We start from the raw sequence: 22,211 nt of genomic DNA on the forward strand, positions 1-22,211 counted from the left end.
TCAACCAACATCACTAAAACAGTATATCTGGTCGTTATCGCATTGCAGTTTATGTGGGTCTGCTGTGTGCAAATTAGTGGAATGTTCTCTATATTACAACCGTGACTAACATTTCAAAAGCATTTCATCGGCAGGAAAACATTTTGGGTTGTCTTGATGTCATTAAAGATGCTATATAAATGCCAGATTTTCTTTTTCCAAGAATTCAATTCATTTTGTCCCTAGGTGCTAAATTAGCAGCCTGTGGAGATTGTAACATTTAAGGTACAGGATGTTCTAATGTTTGTCGCATTGGTTCCTGCCTAGTAACTAGGGTGGGAACCTCTTGGAGTGTTTTGATAGGTCAGCAGATCCGTTCAAGGGTCAGTGAACAGCCATTCTTGACGCAGTCAGATTTAGGGAGTCTGCCAGCCAAGAAGTGTCACAGAGACAGGGACAGGCAGAGATCCCAGTTAAGATGAGCTAAAAATTTAGAGAAAGGGCTGTGGGGAGCAGATTTTAAGTAAAGAGAGCCATTGGGAAAAGGTACCCCTGAGGACCAGTGGTGTTCTGCTTTGCATGGCCACAGATCTGCAAGCGTGCTTGTAAACTAGCGTTGAGTGTACTCGGGGAATCCAGGGAGAAGGAATCTCGGAAGGAAAGGTTGAAATCCTGTGAGATGGGCCATTGTTAAAGCCGTCCGAGTGGGAGTGGCGTTCGGAGAGAATTCCAAGGACAGATCTTCAAAGGTGGAGATTGGAAACCTTCATGAGAAAGATGAAGTTTCAGTGAGATTGGTTGACTCACATTGGGACTAACATCTGGGGTGATTTGTTGAGAAATCTATGGAATCTGTTTTGGTTGCATCTGTCATTTGTGTCTGGCCACAGTTTATCTATTAATTCACGTGTACCTCGTACTTACCCTGAATGTCAGAGTATAAGATAGATATTGTAAATTGTTTTATCTTTCTGACCTAGTACAGTAAAGTTTATTTTTATTCATTCAAAACCCATGGAATCTTATGGCTTTGTTTGAAAAGCAGGTGTCTGAATCTCAACCTTCATCTAATTTAAACAAAACATTATTGGCCTCTAACCAGATCTCCCCCCACGTTCCAGGGTCTGGCCAAGGATCATAACATACATTAATGAAATATCCATAAGAATATCGACAGAACCTCGTCAACATACAAATTCTGTAGTGATGTTCACCATTGCTCAGCAGATAAGTAAGCAACATTATGTAGTTTTAAACTATATTCTGCGTTCAGTATTGGTGTCAGGATGAGTGAACTGATTCCCTGTCAGAGTATTGATAGAGCATTAATATTGTTGCTAATGGACCGCGGTGGGGAAAAGATAAAGGTAAAAAGCAACTGTTAGGTGTTCCTGCTTCTGATTACCATTTGACGATCCGCTAGATCAGCGGTTCCTAAAGTGGGAATTCGCAAAGTTGGGTATGTGTACTGCTGGAGGTGTGGCAGATGTCTCTAGGGAGTACATAAGAGAAACTGTGCACTGATGGCTATCTACCACTGAAAGTACAGCTGAGGTTAACCAATAAAGCTGCCTCCATTTCTTGTTTTAGTTCAGTTACTGTGCAAGCCCCTTTCAAAACAAACCTCTGCTTTGTTTACAACTTCCCCCTAACCCTCTCACTCACACCTTCCCGCTGACCCTCTCACTCACACCTTCCCCCGACCCTCTCACTCACACCTTCCCCTGACCCTCTCACTCACACCTTCCCTCTGACCCTCTCACTCACACCTTCCCCCTGACCCTCTCACTCACACCTTCCCCCTGACCATCTCACTCACACCTACCCCTGACCCTCTCACTCACACCTTCCCTCTGACCCTCTCACTCACACCTTCCTGTTGACCCTCTCACTCACACATTCCCCTGACCCTCTCACTCACGCCTACCCCCTGACCCTCTCACTCACACCTTCCCCCTGACCCTCTCACTCACACCTTCCCCCTGACCCTCTCGCTCACACCTTCCCGCTGACCCTCTCACTCACACCTTCCCCTGACCCTCTCACTCACACCTTCCCTCTGACCCTCTCACTCACAGCTTCCCCCTGAGCCTCTCACTCACACCTTCCCCCTGACCCTCTCACTCACACCTTCCCCCTGACCCTCTCACTCACACCTTCCCTCTGACCCTCTCACTCACACCTTCCCCCTGACCCTCTCACTCACACCTACCCCCTGACCCTCTCACTCACACTTTCCCCCTGACCCTCCCACTCACACCTTCCCCCTGACCCTCTCACTCACACCTTCCCCCTGACCCTCTCACTCACACCTACCCCCTGACCCTCTCACTCACACCTTCCCCCTGACCCTCTCACTCACACCTACCCCCTGACCCTCTCACTCACACCTTCCCTCTGACCCTCTCACTCACACCTTCCCGCTGACCCTCTCATTCACACCTTCCCCTGACCCTCTCACTCACACCTTCCCTCTGACCCTCTCACTCACAGCTTCTCCTGACCCTCTCACTCACACCTTCCCCCTGACCCTCTCACTCACACCTTCCCCCTGACCCTCTCACTCACACTTTCCCCCTGACCCTCTCACACCCACCTTCCCCCTGACCCTCTCACTCACATCTTCCCTCTGACCTTCTCACTCACACCTTCCCCCTGACCCTCTCACACCCACCTTCCCCCGACCCTCTGACACACATCTTCCCCCTGACCCTCTCACTCACACCTTCCCCCGACCCTCTCACTCACACTTTCCCCCTGACCCTCTCCCTCACATCTTCCCTCTGACCTTCTCACTCACACCTTCCCCCTGACCCTCTCACACCCACCTTCCCCCTGACCCTTTGACACACATCTTCCCTCTGACCCTCTAAGTTGTCCCTTCCCCTGGCTTGTTCACTTGTGGCTTGCCCCAATCCTCTTGCTCGCTGCTTCCCTGACCCTCTCGCTGCATCCTCCTCCACCAACCCTCCCTTTTGCCGCTTCCCTCCACTGAACCCCAAAAAGATGAATCAGTGATTTAATTAAGTCCTTCCTGAACAAACACAATTAGAAAGCTCATCAACCACGTCCTGATATCTCGAGGCTGCGAAACCAAGGGAAGGAAATTTGACTGGAATTAATTATTCCCTCTCATCAAGGGAGCCAGCTGGATGAACACTTCTACCTGAAAGCCCTGGCACTGCCCAAATGGACTCTTACAAGTGCCCAGGGGTGATGATAATCAAGCTCATGTGGTTGAAATGATTGGCGATAAACAAGTGTTAGGTTTTAAACCTAAGGAGCATTTGCAAATTGGTGAAGACTTGGCCATTATTAGACAATGATGACTCGCACACTTTTCTGGCCATCGATTGTACCCACTGTGAGGAGGAGACAGCGAGGCTGCAACTCACCTTGCTCCAGTTTCCTCCATCCCCAACCCCTTTCCGATCCCCCCGCTTTTTCAATACTTTATATTTTTTAAGTATATTTTTCTTTTCCCACCTATTTGCATTATTTTTAAATGTATTTCCATCCATTGTTTCATCTCCACCTTTTAGCCTGTTTCATTCCCTTCCCCCCACCTCACCCCCACTAGGGTTATCTGTACCTTGCTCGTCCTGCTTTCTACCCTTAATGTCACCATTAGCGCAACCTTTAGCTAATAGCACCACCATCAACACCTCTTTGTCCTTTTGTCTATGACATGTTTGACAATCTCTTCTTTGCCTCCACCTATCACTGGCCCTCTATCCAGCTCTACCTGTCCCACCCCCCTCTAACAGCTCATATTTCACCTCATTTCTATATTTCTTTAGTTCTGATGAAGAGTCATTCGGGCTTGAAACGTTAACTGTGTTCCTCTCCGCAGATGCTGTCAGACCTGCTGAGTTTTCCCAGCTGTTTTTATTTTCCCTCAGAAAGGGGGCTGTGTCGATCCTGCTTCAGACTGCTCACAGTGAGAGGGATGGACAAGAGTGGGTGGTGTGGAGGAGGAGGCTCCAGCAAACAACCTTATCTATCACATTAACGGCAAGTAAAAAATTATTATTATTATAAATCAATGTTTACCTGTAATGTGATGATTTACCAAACATGTGGTCATTAGAGTGATAGTTAAAAAAGAAACCGCCTATAGGTGTATGCAAAAAAAATTGGTAAACTGAACAAGGGCACACAGCCAAAAATGTGCATTATATGTCAGTTAATGACAGGGCCAGGATTTGGTGGAGATACCAGCCTGTGTTTGAACAGCCTCATTGTGTAAGGTGTAAGGTCACGCATGACACATGACCCTCGGAGGAGGTGGCAGAGAGCTACATTGCCTGCTGAATCAAACCATAGCTTGAGTCAGCGTTTTGCGGAAGTGGGGGGGGTGGGGGGGGCAGTGGGGGGAGAAACTCGAGAAGAAAATCCAAGTCGAGATGAAGCAAGGCAGAGAGCACCAGGTGTCTGGCTCTGATGTTGAAGCAATAATTCAATCCCATGTCTTCGCTCATCCTCATAAATCACTTAAGCTTCATTTTTTTCTGTTTATATCAAACCAGCCAAGAATGAATTACTGCCTCATACATCACTGCCAACAAATTTACTGTCTTGTAATTATACAGTTTAAAAGTGTCTATTAATGACTTAGTTTAATTGAAGCCTTTGAATGTGTTTACATGCTTCTTCTAGATTATGGCTGGTGTGAATATATTAAAATAGTCACAAAATAGGCACCTGATGGAAGCTTGGACAGTTCTGATTATGAGGTACTGAGTACCTTTCAGAGAACCACGCATTAGGTGCAAATGACAAGCTTTTCACAGCAGAGACAGCTTTGTTTTCTCCTTGCTTTTTCCACCAATTTTCTTCCTGTCCTTTCACAGAAACCGACAGCACAGTAGGAGGCCATTTGGCCCATTGTGCCTGTGCCAACTCTTTGAAAGAGCTATAGGATTAGTCCCACTCTTTCCTCTATTTTTTTCCCTTTCAAGTATATATCTAATTCCCTTATGAAAGTTATTATTGAATCTGCTTCCATTGCCCTTCTGGATAGTGCATTCCCAATCATCACAAACTGCTGTATAGAAAAAAAAATCTACTCATTCCCCTTCTGGTCTTGTATCAATTATGTTAAATCTCTGTCTCTTGGTTGCCAACTCTACAGCCAATGGAAACCATTTTGCCCTATCTACTCAAACCCCCTCAATTTTGAATACCACCATTAAACTTTCCCTCAACCTTCTCTGCTCTAATGGGAGCAACCCAGGTATCTCTCCACATTAAGTGAAGTCCCTCATCCCTGATGTAATTCTGGTAAATTTCCTCTGTACATGGTCCAGTGCCTTGATATCCTTTCTAAAATGCGTTGCCCAGAATTGGGTACAATACTCCAACTTAAGCCTAACTAGCAATTTTTAAGATTTAGCAGAACTATCTTGCACTACTTGCATTATTCGTGGCCCCAGTAATAAAACCAAGGATCTCGTATGATATTCTGTCAGCTTCTCTGTTAGAAGTATAGTCAGCTCCATCTGCTCTGCTGACAATGACCACAGTTTGGTACCTCACCTGAGTGGCAGTTGTCTTGTGCAATCCATGATATTGTTATTGACAGATTCCTTGGCTGTAATTGGTGGGTAAGAGGTGGTGTGTGGTGGCAGGAAGCATCTCATCTGATACCCACTTCCCACCAGCAGTCAATGGATGACAATCAGAGGCAGGAACACTGGGGGATTTTTCTCTTCCCTCATCCGGGGGGGTACTTAGGACCACTATAACACTGACTGAGCTCACTTAATTCCATACAGACCAGGGTTCAAAACTGGGAGCCTGTGGGTCAACAATGGTTCAATTCCACAGCTCAGTTAGGAACAGAACCACCGGAGATCCTAGGACCATCCCTTTAAAAGGAAAGCACCTTTATTTTATGTTCCAAATGCAGTTACTCCAAATATTTAATTCCTATTTGGTAGTGAAGAGGAAATGATTACAGTACATTGCCATTTGCAGAGGTTTCATTTCCTTGCCTAGACCTGCAATTACTCTTCATAATGTTACAGCTGTTGGTTGTCAACAATACACTATTTCAAATCCTGATTCTGGTCACATTTTTTTTAAAGCAGATTTTGCTTCAAGGTCAGCATATTCAGGAATGAATTCCGCTTGTGCACCAGGGCCAAATGCAATCTGCGCAGAAATGTAACACAGCAAGTCCTGTGCCGCTTCTCCTTAGAAAGCGTGGGGTGTCTCACCAAGTGCTGTGGAAATTTCCAGAGCCACAAGGTCACAGCGCAGCCTCTGCCTCACTGAACCGGCCACCTCAAAGCTTACCTGGCTCCACTTCTGATTTCCCTTGTGTAAACACTCCACACTCTAGAGTTTCCCCACCGCTAAACACTCATCCATTGCCTCTGTCACCTCCAGACATGGATTACTCCAAACCCTTCCTTGCCGACCTTGCAAACTTCATCCTTAAGCTGGCTCATCCTAACTTTTGCTGTCAGTTTCCAGTCCAATATGAAGTCCCACTCATCCCTTTCCTTTATGAAATTCTTTGGTTCCCCCAGTGTCTCAAATTTAACCCTCTCATCCTGATGTTGAAATCCCTTCATGGCCCTTGTCCCTTCCTATTCCTATGAACTCTTGCAGCCCTTCTCCCAGATACACCCTTCCTCTGAATCTGGTTTCTTTTCCAATCTGTCTCCCTTCACCCCACTGCTTCTGGCTATTCCTTCCTTCAGACCCACCTCCTTGCTCCCCCCTTTTATTATCTCCTTCTTTAGCTTTGTGTCCATTTTTAAAGTCGAGCTTCTGTGACACACCTTGGGGCACTTCCCTCCATTGATGGAAAGTTGCTGTAATGCTAAAAGGTTATTGTTTTCAGGAACAGAATGCTACTCACCGTAATAGTTCATGATAAATCCTTGCCCCTTTCCAAAAATCAAGCCAGCTGGATCTGAATGGAATCTGACAGTGAGGTCAGAAGTTGTGGAGTATACCTTTAATGGGGCATTGCTTCCAACATATTGTCCAAGAATCCTCACAGTTAAATCATCTCCATCGTACAGGGATAATATGTCACTATTAGTGAGGTTCAGGCTGTGCAAGAGGAAGAGGAAGAAAGTGACAATTAACATCCACAATTAACTCTGCTATTTCCCCTCTCCCTGTCCAGATACCTTTGTGCCTTGTGAAGCTTTAGTTCCATGGGTAGGAACCAAACACCAGTTTGCGGTCTCCTGTTTATTGCAAACTCACCAGTCATATAACAAGGATTGGGAAAACAATAATGTGGGTTCTTTATTTGAAGATAAGTTGATATACATACAATGGTAACTGGGAGGCAATGTAGACACATATGACCTGCAGAACTGCTGCTGTGTCCTGTCTACAGAGTCATGGGATTTTCCATCACATCCTGTCTCATGGTGGATGGCGATGGACAGCAGTTTAAGATGACTCCCTTAAAGGTTCATGTACATTACATCACAATACCTCAGGGCTAAATGCTGTTCTTCCTGGATGAACTTCAATAGTGAGTTCCAGGAGGTTGTGGATTATAGAGGGGCATCATGACTGAAGGAGTTCTTGTTCTCATGCACCATCCGAAAACACATACACACTCACACACACACACACATAGACGCACATAGACACATACACACACACACACACGTACACACGTACATAGACGTGCACACACACACGTACATACACACGTATACACACACACACACGCACAGACACGGACACAGACACACAGGCAGGTACACACTCTGGGGGGTTTGGAGCATAGAATGTGGATGGGGGTGAGCCCCTCTTAGCTCCACGGGAAATTTCATTTTAAAAAAAGCTATCACCTTCTCCTGGTGCCTCTAAAGAACCTTGAATGCCCTGCACCAGCCCCCACCCAACCCCAACACCCCCCCCCCCACCCCAACACCGCCCCCCCAACCCCAACCCCGCCCCCCCAACCCCAACCCCGCCCCCAACCCCAACCCCAACCCCGCACCCCCAACCCCAACCCCGCCCCCCCAAACCCAACCCCGCCCCCAACCCCAACCCCAACCCCGCCCCCCCAACCCCAACCCCAACCCCGCCCCCCCAACCCCAACCCCAACCCCGCACCCCCAACCCCAACCCCGCCCCCCCAACCCCAACCCCCCCCCAACCCCAACCCCAACCCCGCCCCCCCAACCCCAACCCCGCCCCCAACCCCAACCCCAACCCCGCACCCCCAACCCCAACCCCGCCCCCCCAAACCCACCCCCGCCCCCAACCCCAACCCCGCCCCCCCAACCCCAACCCCACCCCCAACCCCAACCCCAACACCCCCCCCCACCCCAACACCACCCCCCCAACCCCAACCCCGCCACCCCAACCCCACCCCCAACCCCAACCCCAACCCCGCCCCCCCAACCCCAACCCCAACCCCGCACCCCCAACCCCAACCCCGCCCCCCCAACCCCAACCCCCCCAACCCCAACCCCAACCCCGCCCCCCAACCCCAACCCCGCCCCCAACCCCAACCCCAACCCCGCCCCCCCAACCCCAACCCCGCCCCCCCAACCCCAACCACGCCCCCCCCCCAACCCCAACCCCGCCCCCAGCCCCAACCCCAACCCCAACACCGCCCCCCCAACCCCAACCCCGCCCCCCCAACCCCAACCCCGCCCCCGCCCCCAACCCCAACCCCGCCCCCCCAACCCCAACCCCGCACCCCCCAACCCCAACCCCGCCCCCCCAACCCCAACCCCGCCCCCCCAACCCCAACCCCAACCCCCCCAACCCCAACCCCAACCCCGCCCCCCCCAACCCCAACCCCACCCCCCAACCCCAACCCCGCCACCCCCAACCCCAAACCCGCCCCCAACCCCAAACCCACCCCCCCAACCCCAACCCCACCCCCCAACCCCAACCCCAACCCCAACCCTGCCCCCCCACCTCCCCCCCCCCCACATTGGTAACTAATTTAAAAAATGATGCTTAACAGATGTTAGGTCCCTCAATGTCACAGTTAAAGGGATTAAAGCGTATTTTTTATTTGGTGGTGTTGGCTGAGAGATGCACAGTGGACAGGGCATTGACTGTTGGTCAGAACTCAATGCCCTTTTCAAATAGACTCTTCAAGATCCACCTGACAGGATCTTGGTTTAACATCGCAATCAAAGGACAGCACCTCCTAACAGTCCAATGTCTCTCAACCTCATCCTGTCAATTTAGACAATGGCTGGGATTTTCCGGCCCTCCCATGAGGGGTCCAGCGGGCCCAGCCATTGGATCCTAGCGGCGGGAAGCGCATGAAAATCCCACTCTACGAACTTAAACTCCTGGCCTGGAGACTCGAACACTCAGCCTCGTCGTCCAGGGACAAGACAACTATTCAAGCCAAGCAAGTACACTGTTGTCAGTCATGAGAAACAGGGGAAAGCTTTCACTTTTCAGAATGATATACGCTGTAACCTCTCAAGTCCGGAAACCTATTGTCTGGAAACGCCAGTTGTCCGGAAATGTTTTGAGCAGACACAAGTATTCCCTCAGCATCATCGGCATCATTTTGGTACAGTACTTTGGGAGTGGAAGCATGAAAGATACAGTATTTGGATAAGTAAAACAATTTTTAATTACTGCTTTAAAATGTTTTATCGCTGTTTTATTGTTTCAGGTAAATGTTTACATCTGTGGTGTTTTCTAGTTCACACACCTTGTGGTTAGGTATTGTAACATCACTCCATAATCCAGAAAATTCCGAAATCCTGAAATAACCTGTTCCCAAGCACTCAGGAGGCTACAGAGTATTGAATTATATACAGCAGGGTTTGGAACTGAATGGAGTATAAATCATTAATAAAATAAAGTGGGCAGAGCCTGAGGAATGAAAACTAATGAGATCAGATTTAATTACTGTGCTACAGTTAATAGGGAAAAAAAGATGTCCAGAAGGGACCCAGGCTTTGCTAATGCCACCATCACCTATGACTTCCCCAAAGTCCTCCTTCCACCCATGTCCACTCCAGCATCCCTCCTTCCTGTCCAGGGGATCTCCCATTAATATTCATTAACGTCTTTTCAGAACCTTGTCCTGGCCCAGTTGTCCCATTAAAAACCAATCACGTAGCATGTCTGCCAATGAGATTTGAATGTTAAAGGACTGAACGCCCATTAAATTACTTACTCGTGTTGTGTGGTTCAAGGGGCCAGGGCCATAACTGAAGCTGGGTTTAGAATGCTTCAGGCAGTCTTCAGTGCTGTAGAAACTGCCCATGCCTAGAGGAGTTTTTCTATGTAAATTCCTTCGTTTTGGAAACACCACCAAACTTGCCTCTGAGCGTCAAAATGGGTACATGGATTATAGCGCGATTAACCCTGGCCTATTGCAGCCTGTATGCAAACTTCCTCCTTCCTGTACAGTTAAATGATTATATCCCAGTGCTAAATAAGCTGTTGAGTTGGCTGCGTACCTTAGCAAGGGGCCAAAGATTGTGCAAGACTAGCACTGCTTAAAGCTAGTCCGCACCCTGACACGAAAGCATATTTTATGTCAAATAATGATTTTTAATCCACCGGCTGGAAACCTGAATTGAACTCTTTAAAACAGGGTCTAAAGTGTGGCTTGAGCTTGCAGCCAAAGATGGCTACCCAATTTGCACTGCTGTACCTTCCACGCTCCAATCAATTGAGATGGAGACACAGGCCAGAATTTTCACATGGGCAGAGGGGCGCTCTGTCTTAGCGAAAATGGTGGCAGAGGCCTGGATCCAGAAGTCTCAACCCCGAATATTGAAAAGTGCAGCTGCTTCAACCAGATCTGATTTTGGCTAGTGGGATGTCCAAAACATGATCTGTGCCCTTTAGATCTGATAGGAGAAGATCTGAAAATGCCAGAGATCTTTGGAGAGGTAGGGCACCCTTTTGGAGAGGTTAGGTACCTTTTTGGATATGGTCCTAGGATACCTTTGTAAGAAGTCAGATGCCCTATGGGATTGTTAAAATTAGACATGAATATGTGTAAAAAGTGCATAAACATACTGGAACAATCAAGCTCATTGAAACTGTCAAGGGAATTGTCAAAAGAACTCTCAAAAGGACCCTCAAAAGAGCTGTCAAGAGAACTGTCAAGAGAATTGTCAACATAACTGTTAAGAAAGATGTCAAGCTGTTAATGCATTTAAATGTCCTGCCCTTTAAATATCAGAAAAAAACTGCCTGTAGTATTAAAACAAACAGTGTTTGCTATTTCATTCTGTCTGTTAAATAAGCCTGAGAACAATCATTACAGAATCAGTGCTGAATGACTGATTTCATAACCTATCATTATCACAATGGGGTGCCCCTCAGTTCACACAGTTTGACTGACAGCTTCAAGTGGTTATAAACTCTTTGAAGTGATACTATAACTACAAATACTTGTTTTCATAAGGGATTAATGGAAGTTAAATGCAGTGAATGGGGTTTATCAATGAGAGTAGTTTTTATTTGAAATAGTGAATTCATCAAGAGACACTTAAGAATTTTGTTTATTCTCAGTATGAATTCTGAGGTATGGCCATGGTGGGTACTGAATGAGCCAGCATGGTAGTTTTAAGGCCAAAGGATGGTGGTGAGTGCATGAGTTGGCACTAAGTTGGCCTATAGCTATAAAGGGCCATGGGGTAGGTAGAGGGGAATAGTTTGGCATGGATGGTATAAGGGGCCATGGGGGTGGATGGGCAACAAGAGGTGGCATGCGTTGGCATGGTTGAGGCATGAAGAGTATGTGGGGGGTGAGGGGTGGCGTGTCATTTTTTGATATCTTTGACAAAATGCCAAAGCACCAAGAGAGGCCTTCCACCCATCCTGCCTCCATAGCTGGTCGCCTCTAAGCTCTTTCTGCGTTTGCCTGTCAAAACTCCCATTTTCACCCATACCCCCCTCAGGCTGAAAATTGCAACTTCCAGGGCACCTTTTTCCTGGGTTGGGAACCAGGAATTGTCCCCGGCTCTATGCTCCCGATCTGTCTGCAAAGACCTAGCAAGGACAATGACCAAGGGCCCATTTTTAAGGCATCAACTCAATCACCTGGGGTATTCAACTGGTGGAGGCCAACCATTTAACCTAATTGCTTGGACAATGGGACCCTGGCTGAGAGGGGAGAAGGGATTGGTGGGGGGATTCCTAAACTGATTAAGTTACAAGGAGAAATACACAAGTAACAACCACGTTTGAATCATTGGGTGATGGTCATGTGACAGGCCCACCCTATACATGTTTAAGCTTCTACTTTCTCGTTAAGAGGAAAAGTCGCTGAGACACTGATGAGAGGAGACCTGGGTGGGGTCCCTCCTTCCTCTCTTTCTACCAACCTAACATGTGCCTACCCAGGTGCTGCAGAAAAGACTTCCTAAAGGAACTCAACTCCACAATACTGTCCCCAGAAGTACAGATAAATCATCTGTCCTAACGAGTGTGAGTGTGTGCATGTGCATGTAAGTGAAAGAGAGAGCGTGCGTGTGCATGTGTGTGTGTGTGTGTGTGTGTGACTGAGTGTGTGTCTGAGTGTGTGTGTGTGTGTGACTGAGTGTGTGAGTGAGACTGAGTGTGCGTGTGTGTGTGTGACTGAGTGTGTGTGTGTGACTGAGTGTGAGCATGAGCGTGAATGTGAGTGTGTATGTATGTGTGAGAGAGTGAGAGAGAGTGTGTGTGTGAGTGATAGAATGGCCTTTGTGTGTGTGTGTGCATGTGTGAGTGAGAATGTGTGTGTGTGAGAGAGAGAGTGTGTGTGTGAGTGAGAAAGTGCATGTGTGTGTGTGCATGTGTGAGTGTGTGTGTGTATGAGAGAATGAGAGCGAGAGTGTATGTGTGTAAGAGAGAGTGTGTGTGTGTTTGTGTGTGTGAGTGAGAGTGTGTGTGTGTGAGAAAGAGTGTGTGTGTGAGTGAGATAGATTGTGTGTGAGAATGAGTGTGTGTATGAGTGAGTGAGATAGAGTGTGTGTGTGAGCAAGTGTGTGTGAGTGAGAGTGTGTGCATCTGAATGTATGTGTGTGTGTGTTTGTGTGTGTGTGTGAGTGAGAGAGTAAGAGAGTGTGTGTGTGAGTGAGAGAGTAAGAGAGTGTGTGTGTGTCTGAGAGAGTGAGAGTGGGTGTGTGTGAGAGAGAGAGTTAGGGAGAGAGTGTGTGTGAGAGTGTGTGTGTGAGAGAGAGTGTGTGTGAGAGTGAGAGAACATGTATGTGTGTGTGTGTGTGTGTGCGTATGTGTGTCAGAGTGTGCGTGTGTGAGTGGGAGAGTGTTTGTGTGTGTGTGAGACAGTGTGTATGTGAGAGCGAGAGTGTGAGTCTGAGTGTGTGTGTGAGAGCGAGTGAGTGTGTGTGCGTGTGTGTGTGAGTGAGTGTGTGTGTGTGTGAGATAGAGTGTGTGTGTAAGAATGAGAGAGTGTTTGTGTGTGCGTGTGTGTGAGTGTGTGTGAGTGAGAGAGTATGTGTGTGCCTGAGTGTATGTGTGCGTGTGAGTTTGTGTATGAGTGAGAGTGTTTGTGTGTGTGTGAGTTAGAGTAAGGGAGAGGGTGTGTGTACGACAGTGTGTGTGTGTGGGAGACAGAGTGTGTGTGTGAGTGAGATAGAGTGTGTGTGTCTGAGTGTGTATGTGAGTGAGAGAGTGTTTGTGTGTGTGTGAGTGAGAGAGTAAGAGAGTGTGTGTGTGTGTGTGTGTGTGAGAGAGAGAGTGAGAGAGGGTGTGTGTGAGAGAGAGAGAGTTAGGGAGAGTGTGTATGTGTGAGATAGAGTGTGTGTGTGTGAGTGAGATAGAGTGTGTGTGAGAATGAGGGTGTGTATGAGTGAGTGAGATAGAGTGTGTGTGTGAGCGAGCAAGTGTGTGTGAGTGAGAGTGTGTGTGCGTCTGAATGTATGTGTGTGTTTGTGTGTGTGTGTGAGTGAGAGAGTAAGAGAGTGTGTGTGTGTGTGAATGAGAGAGTAAGAGAGTGTGTGTGTGAGTGAGAGAGTAAGAGTGTGTGTGTGTGTGTGTGTGTGTGAGAGAGAGTGAGAGAGGGTGTGTGTGTGAGAGAGAGAGTTAGGGAGAGTGTGTGTGTGAGAGAGAGTGTGTGGGTGAGAGTGTGTGTGTGTGTGAGTGAGATAGAGTGTGTGTGAGAATGAGTGTGTGTATGATTGAGTGAGATCTAGTGTGTGTGTGAGCAAGAAAGTGTGTGTGATTGACAGTGTGTGTGTCTGAATGTATGTGTGTGTGTGTGTTTGTGTGTGTGTGAGAGAGAAAGAGAGTGTGTATGTGTGTGAGTGAGAGTGTGTGTGTGTGTGAGAGTGTGTGTGTGTGAGAGATGTGTGTGTGAGATAGAGTGTGTGTGTGTGAGAGAAAGTGTGTGTGTGAGATAGAGTGTGTGTGTGTGAGATAGAGTGTGTGTGTGTGTGTGTGTGTGTGTGTGTGTGTGTGTGTGTGAGAGTGGGAATGTGTGTCTGAATGGCAGAGAGAGAGTGTGTGTGTGTGTGTGTTAGGGAGAGATAGAGTGAGTGTGTGTGTGAGTGGGTGTGTGTGTGAGTGAAAGTTGGAGCGTATTTTGTTACTGATTTACACTGGGTTAAAGCTAACCTCTTTGTTAAAATCAGGAAAACCTGCTTGATTGTATATTTTATGATCACAGCTCATCAACAGTAAAACCCACTGAATTGGCAAGTATAACCTTTTCATGAAAACCTTGTCACAGTCAAACGAGGAGAGGGATAAGAGGAGAGCCATTTGATTGTTCCTCACCTGATTATAACCTCTTAAAGGAGAGGCACATTCTGGCTGGAGCAGATGCTGGAAGTGGCTGGGGTATAGTCTGGCTTGCAGGAAAAGGAATAAAGGAGTAACAGGAGAGAAACACACTCCACGGTTCTCAGATGCTGCACCAGAGGTTTCTTGCAAGAGCTGGAGAGGAGGAGAGATGTCCTCTGTCCACAGAAGGTCAGGAGGCCCTCTGGACAGATTTTGCGAAGGCAGTGAAAGCAGGTAGCCATTGCTGACAATGCCAGCAGTCTAGCTCCAAGCACTCGGACGCAGTACAGGAAGAAGTTCAATGACCTCACACCAGTAGTTAAGATCAGCACATGAATCTCCAAATGCCATTACCTAGCAACTGAACCACTAGCCTCAGAGGCTGCTCAATTCATCACACCCCCACTGCTCATCTACAACATTCTTGATTAATCCCAACTCTTACTGAACGTTCAGCTTCATGTTACTCTCACACGTGTAGCACTGCTGCAATCCTTACACTCGCATCGTGCAGCTTGCACACTCAATTCAACCATGGCAGCCACATTGCCCAGACAGAGCACCACACTCACTGAAACACTTCCCTCTCTCTTGTAGGGCAAGGTGGCTCATATCTGAAGACAGTAGCACCTAAGTAGAGGGGGACAGGCAGGTCCTGCTGGTGCAGCCAGCAGTTCAGATACTGACACTGTGTGTACTTTAGGGGATAACTTAGAGACAGGAGCTGCACGTGATGACACACTCGACACGAGTGGGCTGCAGTTGTAAGCATGTTGCTCACATGTGCGTGGCTGGTGCACCAGAATCATGAAACATATGTTCAGCAGACATAACTCTTGCTGCCCAGTAGTCACCCTTTGGTTTGTAAATGCAGCTGGTACAGCAGGCGGCTGCAGAACGAAGGTGTCAGGAATGCTGCCGGAATTCTGAACTTTGACCTGCACTAAGTATGGTCACACACCAGCTGGACTTGGAGAGAAAATGGGCTCCCTTTCAGCTGTTGTACGTCCCCGAATTTACATGTGGCACCTGCAAAGCGACACGCGTGTCGTCAATGGCACCCATGGGAGAGCCAACAGTCCTCGTGAAGCCATGTCCTCACTCCGCCTGCTTCTCACTGGCAAGACGGAAGGAAATATATTAAACTCCCTTGGAACACAGAGCCTCTGTGAGCTCCTGTCTGTGCACCGATCTTTGAAGGTAGCAAAGCTTATTGAGAGTGTGATTAGAAAAGCATTTGGGCTCTTTGCCTTCATGAGTAGAGGCATCGAGAAAAAAAGCAGGGAAGATATGCTGAACATTTATAAAGCTCTGGTTAGGCCACAACTAGAGTATTGTGTCCAGTTCTGGTCACCACACTTTAGGAAGGATGTGAAGGTCCCCAAGAGGGTACAGAGGAGATTAAGCAGAATGGTTCCAGGGGTGATGGAATTTAGCAACAAGATTAGATTGCAGAAGCTGGGATTGTTCTCCTTGAAGCAAAAACATCTGAGGGGAGAGGTGTACAAGACTATTACAGGTGGAGATAAGATAGACAAAGAAAATCTGTCCTCATTAGCTGATGGCACAAGGACTGGGGGACACAGATTTAAGGGGGAGCATTTTCTCCCCGTTGGGGGGGTTGTGTGGGAGTGGGTGTGGGAGTGGGTGTTGGAGTGGGTGTGGGAGTGGGTGTGGGAGTGGGAGTTGGAGTGGGTGTGGGAGTGGGTGTGGGAGTGGGTGTGGGAGTGGGAGTTGGAGTGGGTGTTGGAGTGGGTGCGGGAGTGGGTGTGGGAGTGGGTGTGGGAGTGGGTGTGGGAGTGGGTGTGGGAGTGGGTGTGGGAGTGGGTGCTGGAGTGGGTGTGGGAGTGGGTGTGGGAGTGGGTGTGGGAGTGGGTGTTGGAGTGGGTGCGGGAGTGGGTGTGGGAGTGGGTGTGTGAGTGGGTGTGGGAGTGGGTGTGGGAGTGGGAGTTGGAGTGGGTGTTGGAGTGGGTGCGGGAGTGGGTGTGGGAGTGGGTGTGGGAGTGGGTGTGTGAGTGGGTGTGGGAGTGGGTGAGGGAGTGGGTGTGGGAGTGGGTGTGGGAGTGGGTGTTGGAGTGGGTGTTGGAGTGGGTGTGGGAGTGGGTGAGGGAGTGGGTGTGGGAGTGGGTGTGGGAGTGGGTGTGGGAGTGGGTGTGTGAGTGGGTGTGGGAGTGGGTGAGGGAGTGGGTGTGGGAGTGGGTGTGGGAGTGGGTGTGGGAGTGGATGTGGGAGTGGGTGTTGGAGTGGGTGTGGGAGTGGGTGTTGGAGTGGGTGTGGGAGTGGGTGTGTGAGTGGGTGTGGGAGTGGCTGCGGGAGTGGGTGCGGGAGTGGGTGTGGGAGTGGGTGTTGGAGTGAGTGCGGGAGTGGGTGTTGGAGTGGGTGTGGGAGTGGGGGCGGGAGTGGGGGCGGGAGTGGGTGTGGGAGTGGGTGTGGGAGTGGGTGTGGGAGTGGGTGTTGGAGTGGGTGTGGGAGTGGGTGTGGGAGTGGGTGTGGGAATGGGTGTGGGAGTGGGTGTGGGAGTGGGTGTTGGAGTGGGTGTGGGAGTGGGTGTTGGAGTGGGTGTGGGAGTGGGTGTTGGAGTGGGTGTGGGAGTGGGTGTGGGAGTGGGTGTGGGAGTGGGTGTTGGAGTGGGTGTGTGAGTGGGTGTGGGAGTGGGTGTGGGAGTGGGTGTGGGAGTGGGTGTGGGAGTGGGTGTGGGAGTGGGTGCGGGAGTGGGTGTGGGAGTGGGTGTGTGAGTGGGTGTGGGAGTGGGTGTGGGAGTGGGTGTGGGAGTGGGTGTGGGAGTGGGTGCGGGAGTGGGTGTGGGAGTGGGTGTGGGAGTGGGTGTGGGAGTGGGTGTGGGAGTGGGTGTGGGAGTGGGTGTTGGAGTGGGTGTGGGAGTGGGTGTGGGAGTGGGTGTGGGAGTGGGTGTGGGAGTGGGTGTGGGAGTGGGTGTGGGAGTGGGTGTGGGAGTGGGTGTGGGAGTGGGTGTGGGAGTGGGTGTTGGAGTGGATGTGGGAGTGGGTGTGGGTGTGGGAGTGGGTGTGGGAGTGGGCGCGGGAGTGGGTGTGGGAGTGGGTGTTGGAGTGGGTGTGGGAGTGGGTGTGGGAGTGGGTGTGGGAGTGGGTTTGGGAGTGGGTGTGGGAGTGGGTGTGGGAGTGGGTGTGTGAGTGGGTGTGGGAGTGGGTGCGGGAGTGGGTGTTGGAGTGGGTGTGGAGTGGGTGTGGAGTGGGTGTGGGAGTGGGTGTGGGAGTGGGTGTGGGAGTGGGTGTGGGAGTGGGTGTGGGAGTGGGTGTGGGAGTGGGTGTTGGAGTGGGTGTGGGAGTGGGTGTTGGAGTGGGTGTGGGAGTGGGTGTGGGAGTGGGTGTTGCAGTGGGTGTGGGAGTGGGTGCGGGAGTGGGTGCGGGAGTGGGTGTGGGAGTGGGTGTGGGATTGGGTGTGGGAGTGGGTGTGGGAGTGGGTGTGGGAGTGGGTGTTGGTGGGTGTTGGAGTGGGTGTGGGAGTGGGTGTGGGAGTGGGTGTTGGAGTGGGTCTGGGAGTGGGTGTTGGAGTGGGTGTGGGAGTGGATGCGGGAGTGGGTGTGGGAGTGGGTGTGGGAGTGGGTGTTGGAGTGGGTGTGGGTGTGGGTGTGGGAGTGGATGCGGGAGTGGGTGTGGGAGTGGGTGTGAGAGTGGGTGTGGGAGTGGGTGTGTGAGTGGGTGTGGGAGTGGGTGTTGGAGTGGGTGTAGGAGTGGGTGCGGGAGTGGGTGTTGGAGTGGGTGTGGGAGTGGGTGTGGGTGTTGCAGTGGGTGTGGAAGTGGGTGCGGGAGTGGGTGTGGGAGTGGGTGTTGGAGTGGGTGTGGGAGTGTGTGTGGGAATGGGTGTGGGAGTGGGTGTTGGAGTGAGTGTGGGAGTGGGTGTGGGAGTGTGTGTGGGAATGGGTGTGGGAGTGGGTGTTGGAGTGAGTGTGGGAGTGGGTGTGGGAGTGGGAGTGGGAGTGGGTGCGGGAGTGGGTGCGGGAGTGGGTGCGGGAGTGGGTCCGGGAATGGGTGTGGGAGTGGGTGTGGGAGTGGGTGCTGGAGTGGGTGTGGGAGTGGGTGTGGGAGTGGGTGCGGGAGTGGGTGTGGGAGTGGGTGTGGGAGTGGGTGTTGGAGTGGGTGTGGGAGTGGGTGTGGGAGTGGGTGTGGGAGTGGGTGTGGGAGTGGGTGTGGGAGTGGGTGTGGGAGTGGGTGTGGGAGTGGGTGTGGGAGTGGGTGTTGGAGTGGGTGTGGGAGTGGGTGCGGGAGTGGGTGTGGGAGTGGGTGTGGGACTGGGTGAGGGAGTGGGTTTGGGAGTGGGTGTTGGAGTGGGTGTTGGAGTGGGTGTGGGAGTGGGTGTGGGAGTGGGTGTGGGAGTGGGTTTGGGAGTGGGAGTGGGTGCGGGAGTGGGCGCGGGAGTGGGTGCGGGAGTGGGCGCGGGAGTGGGTGTGGGAGTGGGTGTGGGAGTGGGTGTGGGAGTGGGTGTGGGAGTGGGTGTGGGAGTGGGTGTGGGAGTGGGTGTTGGAGTGGGTGCGGGAGTGGGTATGGAGTGGGTGAGGGAGTGGGTGTTGGAGTGGGTGTGGGAGTGGGTGTTGGAGTGGGTGTTGGAGTGGGTGTGGGAGTGGGTGTTGGAGTGGGTGTTGGAGTGGGTGTGGGAGTGGGTGTTGGAGTGGGTGTGGGAGTGGGTGTTGGAGTGGGTGTTGGAGTGGGTGTGGGAGTGGGTGTGGGAGTGGGTGTGGGAGTGGGTGTGGGAGTGGGTGTGGGAGTGGGTGTTGGAGTGGGTGCGGGAGTGGGTGTGGGAGTGGGTGTTGGAGTGGGTGTGGGAGTGGGTGTTGGAGTGGGTGTTGGAGTGGGTGTGGGAGTGGGTGTTGGAGTGGGTGTTGGAGTGGGTGCGGGAGTGGGTGTGGGAGTGGGTGCGGGAGTGGGTGTGGGAGTGGGTGTTGGACTGGGTGTGGGAGTGGGGGCGGGAGTGGGTGTGGGAGTGGGTGTGGGAGTGGGTTTGGGAGTCGGTGTGGGAGTGGGTCCGGGAGTGGGTGTGGGAGTGGGTGTGGGAGTGGGTGTTGGAGTGGGTGTGGGAGTGGGTGTGGGAGTGGGTGTGGGAGTGGGTGTTGGAGTGGGTGTTGGAGTGGGTGTGGGAGTGGGTGTTGGAGTGGGTGTGGGAGTGGGTGTGGGAGTGGGTGTGGGAGTGGGTGTTGGAGTGGGTGCGGGAGTGGGTGTGGGAGTGGGTGTGGGAGTGGGTGTGTGAGTGGGTGTGGGAGTGGGTGAGGGAGTGGGTGCGGGAGTGGGTCCGGGAGTGTGTGTGGGAGTGGGTGTTGGAGTGGGTGTGGGAGTGGGTGCGGGAGTGGGTGCGGGAGTGGGTGAGGGAGTGGGTGTGGGAGTGGGTGCGGGAGTGGGTGCGGGAGTGGATGCAGGAGTGGGTGCGGGAGTGGGTGTGGGAGTGGGTGCGGGAATGGGTGTGGGAGTGGGTGTTGGAGTGGGTGTGGGAGTGGGTGTTGGAGTGGGTGTGGGAGTGGGTGTTGGACTGGGTGTGGGAGTGGGTGTGGGAGTGGGTGTGGGAGTGGGTGTGGGAGTGGGTGTTGGAGTGGGTGCGGGAGTGGGTGTGGGAGTGGGTGTGGGAGTGGGTGCGGGAGTGGGTGTGGGAGTGGGTGTGGGAGTGGGTGTGGGAGTGGGTGTTGGAGTGGGTGTGGGAGTGGATGCGGGAGTGGGTGTGGGAGTGGGTGTGGGAGTGGGTGTGGGAGTGGGTGTGTGAGTGGATGTGGAAGTGGGTGTGGGAGTGGGTGTGGGAGTGGGTGTGGGAGTGGGTGTGGGAGTGGGTGCGGGAGTGGGTGTGGGAGTGGGTGTTGGAGTGGGTGTGGGAGTGGGTGCGGGAGTGGGTGTGGGAGTGGGTGTAGGAGTGGGTGTGGGAGTGGGTGTGGGAGTGGGTGTTGGAGTGGGTGTGGGAGTGGCTGTTGGACTGGGTGTGGGAGTGGGTGTGGGAGTGGGTGTTGGAGTGGGTGTGGGAGTGGGTGTGGGAGTGGGTGTGGGAGTGGGTGTGGGAGTGGGTGTTGGAGTGGGTGTGGGAGTGGGTGTGGGAGTGGGTGTGGGAGTGGGTGTGGGAGTGGGTGTGGGAGTGGGTGTGGGAGTGGGTGTTGGAGTGGGTGTTGGAGTGGGTGTGGGAGTGGGTGTTGGAGTGGGTGTTGGAGTGGGTGTTGGAGTGGGTGTGGGAGTGGGTGTGGGAGTGGGTGTGGGAGTGGGTGTTGGACTGGGTGTGGGAGTGGGGGCGGGAGTGGGTGTGGGAGTGGGTGTGGGAGTGGGTGTTGGAGTGGGTGTGGGAGTGGGTGTGGGAGTGGGTGTGGGAGTGGGTGTTGGAGTGGGTGTTGGAGTGGGTGTGGGAGTGGGTGTGGGAGTGGGTGTGGGAGTGGGTGTTGGACTGGGTGTGGGAGTGGGGGCGGGAGTGGGTGTGGGAGTGGGTGTGGGAGTGGGTGCGGGAGTGGGTGTGGGAGTGGGTGTGGGAGTGGGTGTGGGAGTGGGTGTGGGAGTGGGTGTGGGAGTGGGTGTGTGAGTGGGTGTTGGAGTGGGTGCGGGAGTGGGTGTTGCAGTGGGTGTGGGAGTGGGTGCGGGAGTGGGTGCGGGAGTGGGTGTGGGAGTGGGTGTGGGAGTGGGTGTGGGAGTGGGTGTGGGAGTGGGTGTGGGAGTGGGTGTGGGAGTGGGTGTGGGAGTGGGTGTGGGAGTGGGTGTTGGAGAGGGTGTGGGAGTGGGTTTGGGAGTGGGTGTGGGAGTGGGTGTTGGAGTGGGTGTGGGAGTGGGTGTGGGAGTGGGTGTGGGAGTGGGTGTTGGAGTGGGTGTTGGAGTGGGTGTGGGAGTGGGTGTGGGTGTGGGAGTGGGTGAGGGAGTGGGTTTGGGAGTGGGTGTTGGAGTGGGTGTGGGAGTGGGTGTGGGAGTGGGTGTGGGAGTGGGTGTGGGAGTGGGTGTGGGAGTGGGTGATGGAGTGGGTGTGGGAGTGGGTGCGGGAGTGGGTGTTGGAGTGGGTGTGGGAGTGGGTGTGGGAGTGGGTGTTGGAGTGGGTGTGGGAGTGGGTGTGGGAGTGGGTGTGGGAGTGGGTTTGGCAGTGGGTGCGGGAGTGGGTGTGGGAGTGGGTGTGGGAGTGGGTGTGGGAGTGGGTGCGGGTGTGGGTGTTTGAGTGGGTGTGGGAGTGGGTGTGGGAGTGGGTGTGGGAGTGGGTGTTGGAGTGGGTGTGGGAGTGGGTGTGGGAGTGGGTGTGTGAGTGGGTGTGGGAGTGGGTGTGTGAGTGGGTGTGGGAGTGGGTGTGGGAGTGGGTGTGGGAGTGGGTGTGGGAGTGGGTGTGGGAGTGGGTGTGGGAGTGGGTGTGGGAGTGGCTGTGGGAGTGGGTGTTGGAGTTGGTGTGGGAGTGGGTGTTGGAGTGGGTGTGGGAGTGGGTGCGGGAGTGGGTGTTGGAGTGGGTGTGGGAGTGGGTGCGGGAGTGGCTGTGGGAGTGGGTGTTGGAGTTGGTGTGGGAGTGGGTGTTGGAGTGGGTGTGGGAGTGGGTGCGGGAGTGGGTGTGGGAGTGGG

The 22,211-nt window shown here is 52.5% G+C and overlaps 1 protein-coding gene across 1 annotated transcript in view; it reads right to left on the reverse strand.

The window, feature by feature from the left end:
- LOC121285705 (seizure 6-like protein) overlaps positions 1–22,211 on the reverse strand; it is a 247,482-nt gene that overhangs the window by 43,576 nt on the left and 181,695 nt on the right. Inside the window, exon 10 of the mRNA XM_041202396.1 lies at positions 6,851–7,047. Coding sequence (XP_041058330.1) covers positions 6,851–7,047 — 197 coding nt within the window. The remainder of the gene's footprint in view (positions 1–6,850; positions 7,048–22,211) is intronic.

Source organism: Carcharodon carcharias, chromosome 13, assembly GCF_017639515.1.
Source record: "Carcharodon carcharias isolate sCarCar2 chromosome 13, sCarCar2.pri, whole genome shotgun sequence".
NCBI lineage: Eukaryota > Metazoa > Chordata > Chondrichthyes > Lamniformes > Lamnidae > Carcharodon > Carcharodon carcharias.